Source organism: Haplochromis burtoni, unplaced genomic scaffold, assembly GCF_018398535.1.
Source record: "Haplochromis burtoni strain Fernald_Lab_line unplaced genomic scaffold, NCSU_Asbu1 Contig_335, whole genome shotgun sequence".
In the NCBI taxonomy this organism is placed as follows: domain Eukaryota; kingdom Metazoa; phylum Chordata; class Actinopteri; order Cichliformes; family Cichlidae; genus Haplochromis; species Haplochromis burtoni.
The window spans coordinates 277462-295903 of NW_024582696.1; the positions used below are offsets into that span (position 1 = coordinate 277462).

At 43.2% G+C, this 18442-nt stretch overlaps 1 protein-coding gene across 2 annotated transcripts in view; it reads right to left on the bottom strand.

Moving 5' to 3' along the window:
* The window catches only part of adgrl1a (adhesion G protein-coupled receptor L1a), a 97058-nt gene that overhangs the window by 40354 nt on the left and 38262 nt on the right, over window positions 1-18442 (bottom strand). For both annotated transcript variants that reach the window (XM_005942295.2, XM_005942297.2), the window contains exons 2-4: window positions 18085-18263; window positions 3827-4040; window positions 2143-2252 (exon numbers count right to left, since the gene is read on the bottom strand). In XM_005942295.2, the coding sequence (XP_005942357.1) occupies window positions 2143-2252; window positions 3827-4040; window positions 18085-18154 (394 nt within the window). In that variant the 5' untranslated portion in view covers window positions 18155-18263. The remainder of the gene's footprint in view (window positions 1-2142; window positions 2253-3826; window positions 4041-18084; window positions 18264-18442) is intronic.

An 18442-nucleotide genomic window follows, 5' to 3' on the forward strand; every position in this document is an offset into this window, starting at 1 on the left:
ATACTTCAGGCACAATCAAGAAAGTTTTTTCCCCCCCAAACACAAGGAGGAAAAATGCAAGTCAGCAGCTATTTAATCATCCCTTTGATTGCCTTGCAGTGAGAGAACAAGCTCCCTTGTGCAGTCAGGGGGAAAAAGACAAGGTTAGAATGCATGAGGAGAGGAAAGCAGGCACAACTAAGTAATGCTACCTTGACCCTCTGTGGACAATGCAGGAAACCGAGCAACAGCACAGGACTATTAAAGGACTAACAAGCAAAGTCATATCAGTGTGGAGGGAAAAATATAGCCAACACAAATATCAACTGGAAGAGAGGGAAACCAAATGTAGAGGACACTTGAGAAGAACTCTTATTACCACTAGGAAGGCTATGAATAAAATCCACACCAGAAAATATCACCCAATGTAAGAAACCAACCTTCTCATATATGACTCTAGCCGCAACCTGAGTCAACACAGTCTCTCATAAGCTAAACTAAGTGCACATAGCACTGAGCAGAGGAAGGGTGAGGACTGAAAAGTGGCACCTGGAAAACCCTGGATGCTTTGCATATTTGTACCTGTAAAAATACAAATAAATAAATAACAGGGACAGCAAAAGAAAAATGATAGAGTGGAATGATAAGCTAGTGTGGCAAACTGGTGGTCAGAGAGTAAAAATAAAGGAAGAATAAGTGTAGCAGGACAAAGAATAAAGATTTAAGACCGTGGAGTGAAGATTGAAAGTCAAAGACAGAGAAGAAGGGCTAAAAAAAGAGGTGATGCTGACTGTGAGAAATAATAAAGCGAGTGTGAGTTGGAGTCCTCAGAGAGAAGTGATAAAGAGGAGGGTGAGGAAGAGGAAAAGAAAAGGAAGTTAGCAGCTTGGTGTAGTCTTGATCCTGTGGTTCACTTCAACTGCACCTGAGGAAAAAGTAGAGACAGTTATCCCACACCCTATCATGAGAAATAAATAGCTCCCCCACCCCAGTAATGTCCTCTTGTCCTCCACCCCTCTGACACAACACTCTCATACTTCCCCACCACCCTTTCCTGAACCCCAAATTCTGCGTCTGCCCAGTGGAGGGGAGCGCCACTGCTCCTCCCCTCCAGCCACGTGCACCTGCACAGTGAGGGGATCAATGCTGAGAGTAATAATACATGAGAGGGAGGAGGGGAGACTGAGCGGAGATTTTCACATGAGTGAGGATCAACACATCACCGTATAATCCTTGCTGTGTCTGCTCCTTTGGCGGTGTGAGTGTGCTCTTGTTTGTGTGTACATGCTTGCTCAGAATGGAAGATTCAAGAGAAGAGAGAAAAAAGCAACGGTGCCCCCTCCCCCCCTCCCTTTTTGCAAGTGTAAGGTAGACTTGTGTGTATGTGTGTGTGGGCATGTGTAGAGTCACACCTGCCACATAGTTTTGAGCAAAACAGTGAGGAAGCCAGCCGTTACCATGGGGACATTAAATTGTGTGGCGCTCCAGGTCATGTTGTCTAAAATAAGCCCTTTGCTGTTTGTGTTAACATTCCTATTGTGAGGTGTGGTATACACACAACACCCCCTGCCTTAAAGTCTCACTGTGCCCAATTTTAATTTTTATTGGAAATCAGAGGGACAGCAAAGGTGTTTGGCACCAGATAAAGGCAGTCGCCTGCCCCTGGGTTAATCAGTGCATGAGTGTGGGGCGGTGTGCGTTACACTGCTGTGATTGCCAATAAGGGCTGACCCCGTGTTTGCTGTGGGTGTGCGTAAAGTGCTTATCGGACCCTGTGTTTGTGGAGCACCTTCCCCCATGTGAAAATCCCTCTCAGCTACTGGTGCGTCAATCTGTCGATGAAGAAAAAAGGTTTAGTGCTCTGTGAGTGTGGGTGTGTATGTGCCTGTGCAGTGTATGAGTAAGAAGAGAGAGACAGAGAGAGCAGGTGAGGATGGCTGTCTGTCTTGTTTTGCTTTGACTGTGTTGAGAAAATCCAGAGAGAGCGAGTGAGCACGAGTGAGTATAAGAATGTCATCTTTTTTTTAGGGTTCGGGGTGGGGTGGGGGGGTTGAAGAGGACTAGAGAGGCTCAGGTGAGGGTACAGGGAAGGATGGGAGGGGCGGTGAATGGGGTGAGGGAGGGCGGGGAGGTGGAAAGGTGTGACAGGGTCTCAGTACTCACTGTAGGGGACACACTCATACTGGATCTCCAAGTACTTGTAGGTCCCTGGGCAGGGGTCTGGGAACACGTCTGACCCCGCAACCACCACACACTGAGTACGATTATTACACCTGTGAGATGAGACAGCAGGGTAGGAAGCGAGAAAAGAGAGAGAAGGGAGGAAGCAAGTAATAAAAATAATGATGAGTGCCATTGTAAGAAAGACAGGGAGGAGGGGTTGTATTCCAAAAAAAAATAAAAAATATCTTCAGGCTCTGAAAGACAGAGGGAACGGTAGGGATGGGAGTAATTTCACACTAGACTAGATCATGTGACAGCTGCACCCGAAGGGAGGTGGAAACAGAGGGGGAGGGAGAAGGTGGGGGGGGGGTACAGAGAAGCATGGAGGGAGGGAAGAGACAGAGAGAGGGCGAGTGACGTAAGACCTCCTCTCCTGGGGGATTGTGAGTGGGAGCAATTAGAGGTGAGAGAACAGGGAAGGACGAGGGGGGCTAAGGCAGATACTCTACACCACACGCACAGGGAAAACATTCATATGCACATAATACCTACATCTAAACCGCATCGCTGCATGCCTTCTCACGGTTGCACACACCGAGAAACACATCCACATAGGAGAAACGATACACATCCACACGCACGTGCACTTAGTTATTCTCACCACATAATCCTTCTCTATCCAGCTTTGAGCATTTCCCCACTGCACACTCTTTCTCTCCATTCATATCTCAAATCTCTGCTGCACTCTCTCTATCATCCTATCATTTCTACAAGTCTTTCTTCTTCCTTTACCCCCTCAATTTTCTCCTCCACCCCCTACTACTTCCCTCCCTCCCTTGCTCAAGCTAGCACCCTGTGCCTCCATTACAAGCGTGATGGATAGCTGGAAGAGAGCTTCCATTGATCTGAGCTAAAAGGAAGCAGATGCTGAGCACAAACACAGAGAGCAGCTGTAGGAAGCGCTACAAATACTCCAGCAATAAACATATAGATTCTCATGCATACATGAAACTAAGCGCACTCACACACTCACGCGCACACACACACACAATTCCTTACAAATAAAAGTTTTGCCAAGACGCAGCAGCGTTAGTCAAGTATGCTGACTTCAGTGTTTCCCAAAAGAAACGTTTGAATGCACCAGTTCAAGTGCCCCCCGGCAAATTGCCTGTTAGTTATTTTTAAGTGAAGAGAAGTAAATAAAATCCTGGAGCAAACACACATTAAACAACTAAACTTCCTTCAAATATTAATGCTTTTTCCCCCTTCTTTCATGTACTTAAAGTTGGAAGTTACTTTACTAACAATTCCACCAGTATAGTCTCAAACTTCATTATAATGTTAGCAAGAGCTGTCACTAAGAATAGTTAGTTGATAACAATTTCCTCCCAAATTGTGCCACCTGCTACAATTATTGTCATTTTGTATTCTTAATTAAATAAAAATGAAACATTAAATGACATTTAAGGAAAGCCTCAGTTTGACATTGGTTTTACTTAATGTTATTACAACAAAGATCTACAATTTGCCACAAGGTGCCCAAATTGTGCATCTGAAGAGGAAAAGCAAGTAAATCTAGAGGAACTGTGTTGTGAAATAAAATCTTGTTTCCTCTGCCAATACCGGGCTCTTACTCTGCACAAACACACACACACACACAAGATCTAAACAGATCAATAGTCACCTCTGTGACATTATCTTGAAGGCGTCGGGCAGGTAGCACTGCACATTCTCCATCTGAAAGGGGTCTGCGTCACAGATTTTGTCATCGGTGCGGCCATAGTTAGCCGTCTCAATCATGATGACATCACTTCCAGGGCAACGCAGTTCGATCGGGTAGCCTTCACAAGCCAGCTCCCGGCGCATCAAACCGAAGGGCATCATTGACCGGCTCAGAGCTGGAGAGGAAAGAGAGAGAGGCAAAGTTATTGATAACTCATTGAACCTTAATGTACACTTTTAGGAGGCACCTCGTTGTTCCGTGTAATTGTAAATCATATATGCATGTTTGACAGGAGCAGGTGGTATGAAAGTGGTTCCTGCTGTCCTCATGTAAAACACAAACGAGCCATTATTGACTTGCCTTCATTGAATGGTAATTTTGCAGTGCTACTGATGCACAGCCTGGCCGACCACTTTCCACATATTGGCATGAAGGATTTGGAGACATACCAGCTTTTGCAATGAGATACTGCACCACTTGTGAAACAAACTGTGAGAGTTTCAAATGTTAACAAACTCCTACACACTGCCAGACAGCAGCTTATCATACTCATCCCAATGTACTTTCTCGCATCTTTTAGTGTATTCTACCTATCAGAAATGTTGGATTAGGTCTGAGCAAGAGAGGAAATAGAGGTGAAAGAAGTAAAAAAAAAAAAGAGAGACAGAGAGCATCTGTATGCATTTTCAACTCTGGTGTGTACACCATTTCCACACCCACTGCTGGTAATCAGCTGTCTGAGAGGCATGTCAATGTACTGCTGCGGCTCTGTGTGGAGAAGGGTCAGCAGGGAAAGCGGGGTACTCAGGGTTAATCACTGAGCCAGGCTGAGAGGCATGAAAGAGGCCTGCAAAGAGGTGCTGAGAGAGACACTCATTGCCTCTCCAGCTCTCTCCATAACTGCATACCTTTCCAACTGCTTCTCCATTCAGCCTAAAAAAAAAAAAAGGCTGCCAGCTTCCTTTACAGTGCAGGTGGAGGCAGGGGCACAGAGACTGAACAGAAGTAGACAGGAGTAGAGTGAGTGATCTGGAAGTGAAACTGAAGGACAGCCAACGCTCCTTTTGTGAGCCTCATGCCAGGCCCTGTGAGAGCTGCTATCCGTGGTACTGAACTGACTTTAAAACTTCTTTTGGGAAAATGGCATCCTTAGATTTGGAGCTGCTTCAGAGATAGCTAGGTGTGGAGCTGTCCGCTGTCCTGAAGGACCAGAAGGCTTTGACCGAGATCTCCTTTGCAGTGTCAGTAAGGAGGACATGATACATATTACCCAGATGGTGGGAATCCTGTGAAATCTACACAGAGTGGCGGTAGGTGTACTTTAACAGGGTGCAACTTCTTTATAAACCAAGGCTTTCACTATATAGCGCTTCCCCTTGCCAGACAGGCTCAGCAGCAGACAAGGGCACTGAGTCAGCCCCTCTCCCCCACTACTCTTAGTGCTGAAACCCACAGAGCAGGGCTGTTTTCCTTTTCTGACACTGAGCTAGCAGTGCTTAAGTTTCAGCCACTGTCCATTCAGAAGGAGTGCCCATCTGGGTCAATGTCAATGTCAGTCATCCCAGACATGCTCTGCAGCACTGTGCTACATGATTCACTGCCATCAGACTTGCTCATATTTCTAAATGCCACCCATTTATGCAGCAGGGACTTCAGTTCAGTTGTGTAACTAACGCCATTAAGGCTGAATGACTAGCACAGACAGACTTCAAATCTTTTATGCCTCGCCAGAATACAGTGCCAGTGCCAAATCACAAAGGCCTAAATGCAAAAGCGCATACTAATTAAAGCACATGGAGATGCAAACAGCAGGCGAGGCCAGACAAACAAGTCCACACTCAAACGCACAAGGCCCACAGAAGCAAATTAGCACATACGCAGACGCACTGTGCAGACGAGTATGCAAGATCACATTCAAGCACACATACACTTGCACACATCCATGCATACACACAGAGTTCTTGTGTCACAGTGGGGATACAATGCGTAGTGTCAGTGTGTGGCCTTGTCGTCTTAACTACCCTGTGGTGTGAATACGCAGCAGTGTACAGCTGGCCAGTGATTATAACCTTACAATGAGCCAAGAGGGAAGTAAAAGTGAAGCGGGCCACCAGGAGTGATCACACTTAGTCAGCTTACACTGTAGGTTGGCGCAAAGAATATTAGTCCCTACCAGAGGCAGCAGCTCACTCATTAACCACACTTTATATACCAAGCAAATTTAAATGGTAAATACAGCATTTCTGGCTTTTCAGTTCCATATACTGCCACTGAGCTGCAAAGATCTCCTTTAAGCTATTTCTTCAGCAGAATTTCAAAAGAAGTGCATATATTTACAGTACTGTGTAAACATCTTGAGCCACTTGTCATTTCTTTATATTTTGCCTCTAAGAAGCCAGACTTTTTTCTAATTTTGGTAAAAGTGGTCTTGAGCACCAGGCTTTCTGATGGTATTTCAAACTTTTAATTTGGACACTGACTCTATTTTCTCAATTTCAGTCTAGTCCTTCACCCTTTTCAAAGAATTTAGTTTTGTTTGTTTGTAAAGGCACTTAATATTGCACTATGAATAATTTATAGGCATATAAAAGACAACTAACTAAAGAATGAACGTGTTGAGTCCACACAAAACAGACAACTTGGCTTATCTCCTGATTTAAAAAGATTTGACCACATTGGAAAAAAATGAATTGGCAGAACTAACTAACTGGGCTCTATCCACAGTTCACTAAGCCTTTATCAGGAAAGGTCTCAATAGACACCTGTCAAAAAGTAGTTGGTAAGGGGAAAAAAAACAGGGAAAAGAGGCGAGGTATGCCAAATAACACAAGAACTAGACTGAAAATCAGTGGAATGATCAGTATGTACAGGGAAGGTCAGGAGAGAGGTGCAACAGTGAGTGTCCACAACCTTCTGTAAAACACAATGAAGGCTAATGGAGGCTTTTGAGCTCTATTTCAGGCAGTAGTGTAGACACCACTGCCCGAAATGGAGTTGGGGTTTGGGGATCTTGTCAAAAATGACGAAATTATGAAAAGTACCATTAGATTTTGAATCACCATGCAACACCATCTGGAAAGCAACTGATTGGCAATGGCAACACATCTGGATAGAAAAACACACACATACAAACACACAACAGAACACTATCAATTATGGACTGACCTCCCCAGAGCCCGGACTGCCACATTATTGAAGCAGGATGGCATCATCATGACAGAAAACAGAACAAAAGGCAGCAAACATCCCCAAAAAAGACCTTAGAATTTCTTTTAAGTAGCCTCGAAAACTATTCCTGAACACTGCTTAAAGAAGATACAAGAAAGCTTGCCTAAGACAGTTCAGGCTGTATTGTAGCAAAAAGGTGAATAATAATGGCTCAAGACATTGGCACAGAACTTTTTGCACAAAGCTCAACAATGTACCTTTCATAAGCTTTATATAATTGTGAAACATTATGTGGGATATCTCACTTAGATCTTACAGTTACACTTTATATAGTCAATGACTAGCCAAAAGTCTGCTGAATCACAATGATATGTACTTGATTATGAAACATTACCAAATTTATGCAGAGACTGTTGTATGGACCTAAATCCGTTGTCTTTTTTTCCCAGGTATAACTTTCTCCGGCCCAGCTGTTACAGCATATATTTAGCCTTAATTGAGCACAGCCATTATGAGCCAGTAAATTTCAGTGTGGCAGCTAGATAACTATCCTATTTCTAGCACCCCTGCAAATCTCTGCTTGTGTCATTAATATATCATATTTCACACCGACATAATTCAGAGCAACGCAACCACTTTTTGACAAGTTGCAGTTCTAAGGTGGGTTTTAAAGTTTAGATATACAGAAGGATTCATCTTGCATCCATACAGAAATTTCTGAATGGTGTATTCACAACAAGCATGGATCTTAACTTGAGGGATGGATTCAGTGTCTATGTGTGTGTGAGAGGGTGTGTGTATGTGGTAGCGTGCCAGCCAGATGGCCTGAGGCCTAGCTGGAGCTGTGGCTGGCTCTGAGCTGAGCTGAGATGAGATGAGCAGAGGATAAGCTTGGCCTGGCCATGGGCTATGATTGTCCTTCACTCTGCAGGAATCCATTAAGGTTTCAGGGTCTCTTTAGCCAGCACACACAGACACACACAATAACACACATGGGCATTTAGTCTTGTCTGTCAGACTCATAATAGCTGAATGGAGTGACTTTCTCTGCAGCAGCCATATGTATACTTGGATGTAATCCCTCGCAGTAAGACTATGACTTATCTCCTGTGGTGTATAAAACTGCATTAACAGCCACCGTGCTCAAGAAATGCTACCAATTGTTACACATACCAATAATGGGCCAATTCAGTAATTATACAAGCTGATTTTCATGGATGTGGCAGAGTGGAAGTGACAGAGGTCACACACACACAGCCACACAGCCAGAGCCCTGGTGTCACTCCAGGGCAGCTGGTGTGAAGGGCTGAAGCGGTTGGCTTCAAATAGAAGCTCCATACAAATTAAGAGCAACAGAGAGAACTGATTGGATTTGACTCATTATCCTCACACAGTAATTAAAGCCTGAGGGTGGATAGATGCTTGAACCATCAGACAAGAACATAATTTTGCACAAGTCAATCTAGACTTTGCATGCTCATATGCTCTCTACTGCTGTTAGTCTTTAAATCTATTCTTAATCTTACGTCTGTAGCTGCAGTGCACATAACAACTTTGCGCGCAAATCCAATATAACTGATGAGGAGCGATAAGAAAATCTTACCTGCAACCAGAGCCATGCCCAACACTTGAGAAAAGTTAAGAGAAAATGTTTGGTCTGTTATGTCAGTACTGACTAAAACAGGTGGCATTCAAAATGATTTTACATTTTCTGTACAAACAGACAAAGATTTGTCTTCATCAGCAGCGATGTGCTTTCAAACATAAAAGCATCTTCATTTCACCACCTCAGACAGTTTGACCTTGGGATGTATTATCACTGAGGCTCTCACAGAAACTATAGTGTCTTTCTCTGTGAAAGTTTGGCCTTGGAGGTATCCAGCAAGTATGCGACTGAGTCACAACAGGAGATTATACTTGTGGAGCTCTGTGGCTCGTGGTGTGTGCTTTTGGAAGAGTGTTTTTTTGTGATGATATGATCAGCCCCTTTAGCCTCTCTGTCTCCCAGTACTACTCATTAGCCTAGCACTGAAGCATAGAACTGGAAACATTTTGTCCAGTAGTGGGGAGGTTTCTTGTTATATAGGTCATTTTCCTATTTTTGCCCACATATACCAGTGGTATTATTAAAACACCCCTTACATCTACATATACCCTTAGCATTAGAGCTAACGCAAAGAGCTAACTCCCTCATAAGTTTTAGGTTAGTTCTTTAGTAAAGCTGGCGAGGAAGAACAAGTAATTTTACAGTCATTGGACAGAACTGAGAGGTCTCAGTGATGGGGATCCCTCTCCAGCTGATCCCAACCAATTTCTAGAGCTCCTTATCAGCTTAGTGCTGCATCTTAGCGACTCACTTAGCACTGCGAGTTAGCGTAATGACTCACTGGAGCATGGCCTGTCACCACAGACAGGCTGAGGCGATGTGGCCAGAACTGTCACATCCAGGCAGCCTTCAAGCTGAGGAGTTGTGACAAAGTGACATGCTGAGACAAACCTAAAGGCCTAACATGAGGGTGCGAGGGGTGGGGGCAGCCTGAGCTTGTGGGACAGTGCGTGTGCATGTGTGTGTGTGACTTTGGATGGGAGGGAGAAATGCTGGCCTCAAAGCTAGGATGCTATCTCATCTCTGACTCCTCCGCCTGTCTGCTGCAGGCAAAGGAGACAGAAGAGATGAGATGAGGAGTGACTGTATAGGGAGTCACCAGTCTTGCTATAAGGTCAGAACACAAAGCAGTGCCAAAATGACACACATCCACTGTGATGGAGCTGAGTCGCACAAGCACACAGGAGGAAGAAATGGAATGGCACAGCAAATGAGACAGGGTAACAATGGAAAAAGATAGAAACCTTCAAACAAAGTGCTGGCAGCAGATGAGCATAACGACTATTCTTTGTGGAGGCACAAGGTCAGTGACATAAAAGAAATGAGGCAGACAGATTCGTGGGAGAGGAGGCCTCCTATTGTTGGGATCTGCTCAATAAGACAGCTTCTCTCCTCAGCAGCCCCGTCCTCTAACAGAACTGAATTACAACATAGCCCATAACATTACATCATTCATAAGAGAATTAAATGTGCCCCTGTTGGAAACGGGATACTTACACTCTCACACAACACACACTCAGGCATTTGCAATTACGGACAAGCACATACACACAAACTCTCGCAGGCAAATGCACACAAGCTCTACCCATCATCCATCCTCAACCTCAAGAACTCTCTCTCGCTCTGTGCGTTGACAAACTTTGCTGTGGGGGGAACTAGCAGGCATTGCATAGATATTAAGACGGGTGGTTAAAAAAACCGCTGAGACACTGAACAACATACACACAAACTTGAGGAGGGAGGCGAGACGGGACGTGCTCATACTGTCAAACCACTTCATTGCTAGCCCTGGCGCCTAATTATGCAATAAAAGTGCCTCAACAGGAATCGGCATAGCCCAAAATAAAAATCAGCCTGCCTAAAAAGTAGGAGATTCACCGGGTGTAAAATATCCTCCATCTCCCCGGGGAAGGGAGCAGTGCTACAGGCCCAGCACAACTCTATTCTGTTCTATGTTTCCAGCACATATCAGAGGAGGCAGGCCAGCAGACAGTGAGTCAGACCTAGATTCATATAAACACTGTGCTGGAGTAAAACTGCTGGTGCTGCAGGGAAACAGCCACAGGGATGAGGGAGGAATGGAGTAGAGACAGAGAAGCAGAGAGAGGAAAGCGGGGAAGTTGGCGAGGAAATGAAGAGCAGAAGCAAGTGATGAGAAAAAAGAAAGTCAAAGTGTGGAGGAGAGAGGGGAAGACGGAGTGAGTAGCTTGTGCGGAGTGCTGTCAGAAAAAAAGGTGTGTGCAAGTATGAATCTGTGTGTGTGTGGATTTGAAAAAGTCGTAAGTCGCAACCGGAGACCTGTTAGGAAAGATGAGTGTCAAAGTCCGGCCCCGCTGCTGCATTAGACACTTAATTAACCTCCTTATACACTAAGCCAAAGGTCCGGACGCTTGGACAGTGTGTGCGCCTGAGTGTATTTTCACTCTGCATGTTTATGAGGTGATCGATCTGTTTGCGAGTATACTTATGTGGTTAACTACAGCACGGAGGATTTTGTGTGCTCCTCTACTTTCATGTTTTCATAGCTACAGCATGAATTAAAATATTCCTCCTACACTTACAGGCCATTGTATTCACTTGCACTGTAATGAGTAACACTGTGAGTTTCCTCCTCTCTCTGTGTTTTTCTTTTTCACCTCGCACCATCCCTCAATCCCTCATCTAATTTCATCCACCTGGAAACTATCTCATTTACCTTTACTTGTCCCCGACACACTCCCCTCATTCTCCCCACCTCTTAGCTTCACCTTCCTTCCCAGCCCTTTACCTCTAGTTTCTCATTTCAATTCCATTCTCCTCCTTTACTCCCTTTCACTGTATTGCCACCCTCTCTGCTGTGATCTAGCTCTCTCTTTCTTCACTTCTCTACTCTCTCTGCTCTTGGTTTCCAGCTGTAAGCTGCTGCTATTAACTATCACTCTGCATTCCACAGAACACGAGATAAGCAAATGCCCACATTCTTAATCACATAACATGCTTGATACATACACACCTTTGTACATATTCACAAACCAGCTGTCTCACATACACACACATGCAGTCCTGTACGGCTACAAAGCCTCAAAGTTACACACCACGGCCCGGAGAGAACAGAGGCAGCTATCACGCGACTGCACAAACAGGAACACAGTACTCAAACCTTGATGTAGAAGCTTGTTTGCAGTACACAAATCAATGTACACAAACTAACATGCCCTTGCATACACACGACTACAAGCAAACACAAACACACAAACAAAATGGGCGCAAACACACATACACTAACATGAATGAATAAACAAAAAGGCACAACCCCGTATACAGTCACAAGCACATGAGAGCGGCGTGCGTCATCTTCAAAGTGAGGTTTGAAAGAACACGCCGCCACACCGCCCCGTCGGTCCCTCCTTCTCCCCCCCCACCCCCAACGCCCAATATATGTTCAAAGGCCATCCATTAACCTTTCACTCACACAGGCCTCTCTGTGATCTACTGCTCTCAGCCAAGGGCTTTGAAGAGCACAGTAACTCTCAGCACCAGGGAGCGAGCAAGGGAGGTAGCAAACGAGATATGACAGAAGGCAGAAAGAGGCGAAGAGAAACGAATAACAACGACAAGAGATGTGCGCTGCTAACGGACGGGAGGCAGAGGGTAAGGAAAGGAGGAAAATGTGGCTTGCAGGAGGCAGCGGGGTTAATCTCAATGATGGAAGCTAGATAGAAAGTGGGGTCGAGTGATGGGGAGAGCTGAGAGTTTAAAAAGGAGGAGAGCAGAAACGGTGATGGGCGAACAGAACGGGAGGCCAGGAAAGAGATGGGAGGGAGTGTGCGGGGAAGTATATCACAGCGCAAAAAGGGGGTATAATAGCTAAGGTTTGGGGGGGGGGGGGGGGGGGGGGGGGTAGCTGAGAGACTGGATGAAAATGAGAGGAGAGAAGTGAGAAGAACTGACTGTTGCAAATAAGATGAGAAAGCAACAAAAGCTTGAAAACACACACACAAGGGGCACTGAGAGAGAATAGGGAGAAAAAAGGCTTTAGAGCAGCTCTTTATTGCAAAATCCAGATGATATGCAATATTCACAAGCCACTAGATTAGCAATTAGTGTCAGTAAAGGCTGTGGATTTCAGCTTTATGAAAGAGAAAAGCCACGCTAAAGCATACTCAAAGGTCATTTTCAGACAAAATGGGAGCATTTGCTTGTCTCAGTGAACACACAACATGCAGTTTGGATGGCCTTGGTCTATAAAAATCCAAGCTATTAGAAATGAACTTGTCTCTATAGTTTATTATTTATGTCATTTAAGTCCAGCAATAGTCAACTGCTTCTGTGATCCTGCAACTAATATTTGTGTCAAAGGAGAATTGGTCAAAGTTAGTAACTGTACTCTTCTACTGAGCATCCTTCCCATGTGAACTCGGGGATGTGAAATACACAAGACTGATCGAGATTCATAACAACAAAGTTACCATGTAGAATTAATTACAAATAATAAATCACTGCAAAGTACCAGGTGTTGCAAGCAGGAGCAATGTGAACCTGACAGGATACAACATGCCTGTCTCTAAGAAATTCTGTTTTTCCAATTACAGTGTGGTTGCTCATGTAATCAGTCACTGTCTGAATTATGTTCAGAGGCACCTTAAAAAAAATAATTACATTAAACTATGCTGAAGTTGCCAGGATAGTAGCTGAGGTAACACCGGAGACTAATTTTAATTTAGTTGCAAACAATGTACTTGGCTGAAAAATAAATAAAAAAAAAAATATATATATATATATATATATATATATATATATATATATATATATATATATATATATAAATAAATCATCTAAATATATAAATAAATAAATATGATATATATATGCTATAGCTGCATTAAATTAATTTGCTTAAATTAATTACAAACAGTATTTGTAATTACCAAATCCATTTTTGCTTCTGTAATAGGTATTCCACTATTACACACCAGGTCTTTAATCAAAGTGATATTTTTAATGGTAAAATGTAATTATTGCTGTTATCCATGAATTTTCAAATTTACTGTTTTACAAAAAAGCAGAAAAAATGTGAAGCACATTATGATTTTTTTGATTAAGATGCCATTTTTTATTTGCATTCCTGAGATGAAAATTTGTCTTAGTGACTGAATGTTACACTTACACAGAAGTCCAATGTGTTATTTGCCAAATAAATAAATAAATAAATAAATAGAAAGGTAAATATATAGGTTTTTGACAGATTTCTAAAATATGTTTTTTGTTTTTTGACAGGCTATTTAACAAGTGTGTTAAACACACACGCACACACACACAGATATATATTCTTCATTTCATGTCTCAGATCTCTATCCACAAAGATGTGCAGTGAGTGCTTAAATATGACCATAAAAATAGCGAGTGGGTACTGTACTACATATGAGCAAGAACATACAAACCACTGTGATAATTGTAGTGACACTTGAAGTAAAGCAAAAGGAAGAGCTAATACATTTTTGTCACAGCAGTCGATCACTTTCTTCAAATCTTTGAGGTAGAGCGCTGACTTTGGTGAGTGATGCACTTTCTCAGCGCCTTTGTAGTTCTAAAAGTATTTATGAATGCAAATTAATTGCATTCAGAATTAATTTCAACAAGGAAAGGATCTTTACTATGTTCCCGTCATGGACTCATTTAAATGCAACTGAATCTAATCAACTAATTCAGTGATTTAGTTCAACTAATTCAGCTTCAGTGCTCTGCTTGACATATACTCAAGCGAAAAGTGTAGAGCTGTGAGTTAACAAAATGAAGGGAATAAGGAAATACAAACTGCTGCTTGTGAAGCCTCAAAGTTACATGCTGTTTAGGAAAGTACACGGCGACAAAAAGCTATGTGTTAGTAGCACTCTTTTATTGCCTCCTCTAAAGATATTATTGGCATAAGCCTGTCAGAGTCAGCTCTTATGAATTTATGAGTAGGTCACTGTTTTAAAATTACAATTTTAATATTTCTGCAGGACTGAAAGACGTGTCTTTAACTGTGCAAATTCAATATTGGATTTTAAGACCCTCACTCACTCATTTTTTTTTAAATCTTTGCTCCCACTTTTAAATTTAGGATATGGCAACATTTGGACCTGGAAAAAACTGTCAGCTCAGACATTTTAAAAAAAGCATCTGTCTTGCAACAGCATAGTGAATTCTTTATGTAGCCCTCCATTACGGCTGTGCGATATGACCAAAAGCTCATATCCATATCATATAAGACATGTATCCTCCTGATAACGATATGAATCACAAAAATTTAACATTTTCTGTAAATTCTGTGAATCTCGGCTCAACTTGCGTGAAGTGTTTCCAGCTGGGTGTCGTGTACCTGGAGTCGAGTGTTTTAACGATGTATGAAACTATACATTTTTAGACATAAGTTGTAACGTATATAAATATTAATTACACCGCGTGCTGCGGGGAAAAGCCTGTTCTAACGTTTGAGTCTAAGGTTTATTTTTTAGCACCTGACGGCTCTTTTTTGCTTCTCATCTGTAAATACTCTGCATACTCTTTCACGTGATTCAGTTTATTTTGAAAAGTCTCAACAGGATCTTGAACTTTATTGTGAAAGGTTTATGTGGAAAATAAACAAGCGGACACGCGATGGCTTTACCGTCTTGTTGCTAAGCACAACGCATAAAAACAGGCGCTTGTGTATGGTTATATTAAATATAAGAGAAAGAGAGAACTTTAAGAAATTAATATAGCCACTACAGTGACCATCAAAACGATGAAAAAATATTGCCGTAAACAGTTTATTTTGCGACACCACGAAACAAACAATAGATGTTTTTATATCGTCGTCCGATATATATCATTATATCGAACAGCCCTACATTACAGAAAGCAAAAGCATACACTGAGAACAGTCCCCATTCAAACATTGTGTCACCCTTGGAGAACAGTCGAGAGACTAAGCACTTTGTTGAGAAGATGTGTAAAAACAGCTAGTCCCCTATCCTTAAATAATAGCTACTGTTCAGGGGAAAAGGCAGGGAAGAAAAAAAGCCAGGCAGAGGAGGGGAAGACAGATAAAAATGTCTGCGTGTGCACTAAAGGACCAGGGGCCTTTCCACACGACTGATCTGAGAGCAAAGGCTTAAATACAGGGGAGATGAGAACAGATTCAACCAGTCAGCTGGCACTGCCATCCTGGTATGAGTGGCACACACAAACACACACACGCACACATACAGACAAAAAGGCTCATACGCACATCTATCTGGATATGTCAGCACTCTCACATAAGCACAAAGATCCATACAGACTCTCGCATGAACACATCACCATGCACTCATGGACATACAGGCACATTATGCACTATACTGTATGCTTGCAAATTCATACCCATCACATTGCAGACTGAAAGGACCTACAAATAGCCTTGTAATGGTCTTCCTGCCACCACTGGTGCACATAAATACAAATACACATGCACACAGCAACGCTTTACACTGTGCTAAATGAAAGTTCTGTGTCAGGGCTTCATCACGTACAGCGCAGCTGCCTGCAATGCCTGCCACATTAAGCAAGCCTAATGGGCTTTCAGATCAGCAGCACTATGTATGAAGGGTGGTACATTCTCAAGCATTCTGCGGAATCAGCGGGACATTCTGTTTGTCAAGGTACGCATGTCAGGCTGTCAGGGAGACTGCCGGGACAAAGGAGTGGAGGGATTTTCTATATGCCAGTATGATTATGACTTTATTTGCTTGGGTTAGTATGAGTTTGTATTCACAGATGAAAATATTGTCTTTTGTCTCACGCAGCCATTGGATCTCAAAGACAAATGAAAAACTGCACAGTGATTTAAGGGGATAAATATTCACTATGTGAGGCGTACGTGTACAAAGCTCATGCTGGTTAAGAACATTTGCACTAAAGAGCTACTTCCAGAGTAGAATAAATGGGTGTGTGTTAAGGGTAAATATTAGAATGTGCAGCCAGGAGCAGAGTGAGGTTAAAGCATCGCAGATTAGTCGGGACACGGAGGAGGAGCAGGGAGTACACATTAGACTGTGAAGCCATGTGTGATGATCATGCAGGTTTCCAAATGAGCTTTGATTAGTCTAAGAGGGATTTCAGCAGATCTCATCACATCAAAACCCTGCGCTCTTCCTTTAAATTCCACTTCCCTTGTTCTCCTTTCTTTTTCTCTCCTGCTCCTCTGGTCACACTATAAAAGAGAGAATGAATTTCAGCCAAAATTTGACTGCCAAAATTATGTGCACCAAAACAGTGTGGGTGAACATGAGCCAATGTAAATGTGCAATGTGCCTGATTCCAATAGAAAAAAAATCTTCTTAATTTCATCCAACCAAATGTTCTGTCTGTGCGCTGATAGTGATTGTGACTGATTATTGCTGTATTATTACTATTCCCGAAGTGCCAGGTCATGCAGATAGGTGGAGGCTTATTTTCATACAAATATATACACCCACAAGTAAAACACAAAGCAACATGATGCCAGTGGCCTAATGGAACACAACATGGGCCACACAGATCTGATGCAACCAAAGGAGAAAAAAGAATATCTTCTCAAATTAGAGCCACACCTGTCCAATCATAGCTTTCACTGGGGAAATGTTAAATCCAATATTGATATCAGCACTAATATGAAAACACACCTTACTGTTCCCCACTTTCTTCATCGCTAGCTCCTCCCTGCGGTAACCATGTGTCCTTAAGCTCCTCCTCTTCATTCTGGCTGTCCATCACCCAGCGGCTCATTGGCACAGAGTTGACGGAGAACATACAGCAGATGGTGTGCTGCTGTCTGTGTGGCAGGCCACTAGCAGGACACCCAGCAGCCCCTCCTTTCCCTCCTCGGCCCGCTGCCTACCCCTGCAATTCCCGTTCCTTCCCTCATACATATCTTCCAACAAATACACAACACCCTCCAGCATCACTTCATCCCATCCAGGTCACCTGCTGCCAAGCTTACAACAGCTAGCGCACATGCGACACAAAACGAAACATCTTATGGTACATGGCACATTCAAGGAGGTCACACATATGGCACCATTACATGCACGGATTCCCCCTTATTCTCTTGCCACGCTCCAACTAACATCAAGATGACAAGAAATTTTATTGACATTCTCACATCCACCTTGCTCAGACACTCTCTCTCTCTGTCTCCTGTAGAGAGAGTTCAGTTAATGAAGTGCAGCTTTTCTAGCCTGGTCAGCAAGTCAATACACTTACAACCTTCATCACATGTATAAATATTGCATCCTCATTTGCAGTAACCTCAGGCCAGGCCGGCTACAAGTAACGGTGAAACCAACAGAAGCTTACGGTGTGTAAAACAGTCTAAGCTGGCTCGTTGAGTTAAAACAGAATCTTAACGCATAAATTCTGAATCCAGATGCACACATGTGCACTCGTCATGATATAGACAACACTAGAGAATTTTAATATTACATACCCTGTGAGGATGGAGCAATGTTGCTGGAAGCCACAGCACAAGTGAAGACGATCCAGACTGCAAGAGCCATGCTTGAGGCCGAGAAGTGTAAGGAACTGGTCTAGGTGGTCAGAGGTGGTCAGCAGGCACAGGTGAGTTGGGGGGCACTTCCTCAGCTTACACCCACTTTGAGGGTGGACCTGCAGGCAAAGCGGAAAGAAAAAACACGGAATTAGGAGTCTCTTAAAATTCTGTATGTGCATACGTCAAGAAAAAGGAAATTATTTTTTCTTCTCTGTACAGCATTTAAATGAGAGGAGAGGAGAGGAGAGGAGAGGAGAGGAGAGGAGAGGAGAGGAGAGAAGAGAAGAGGAGAGGA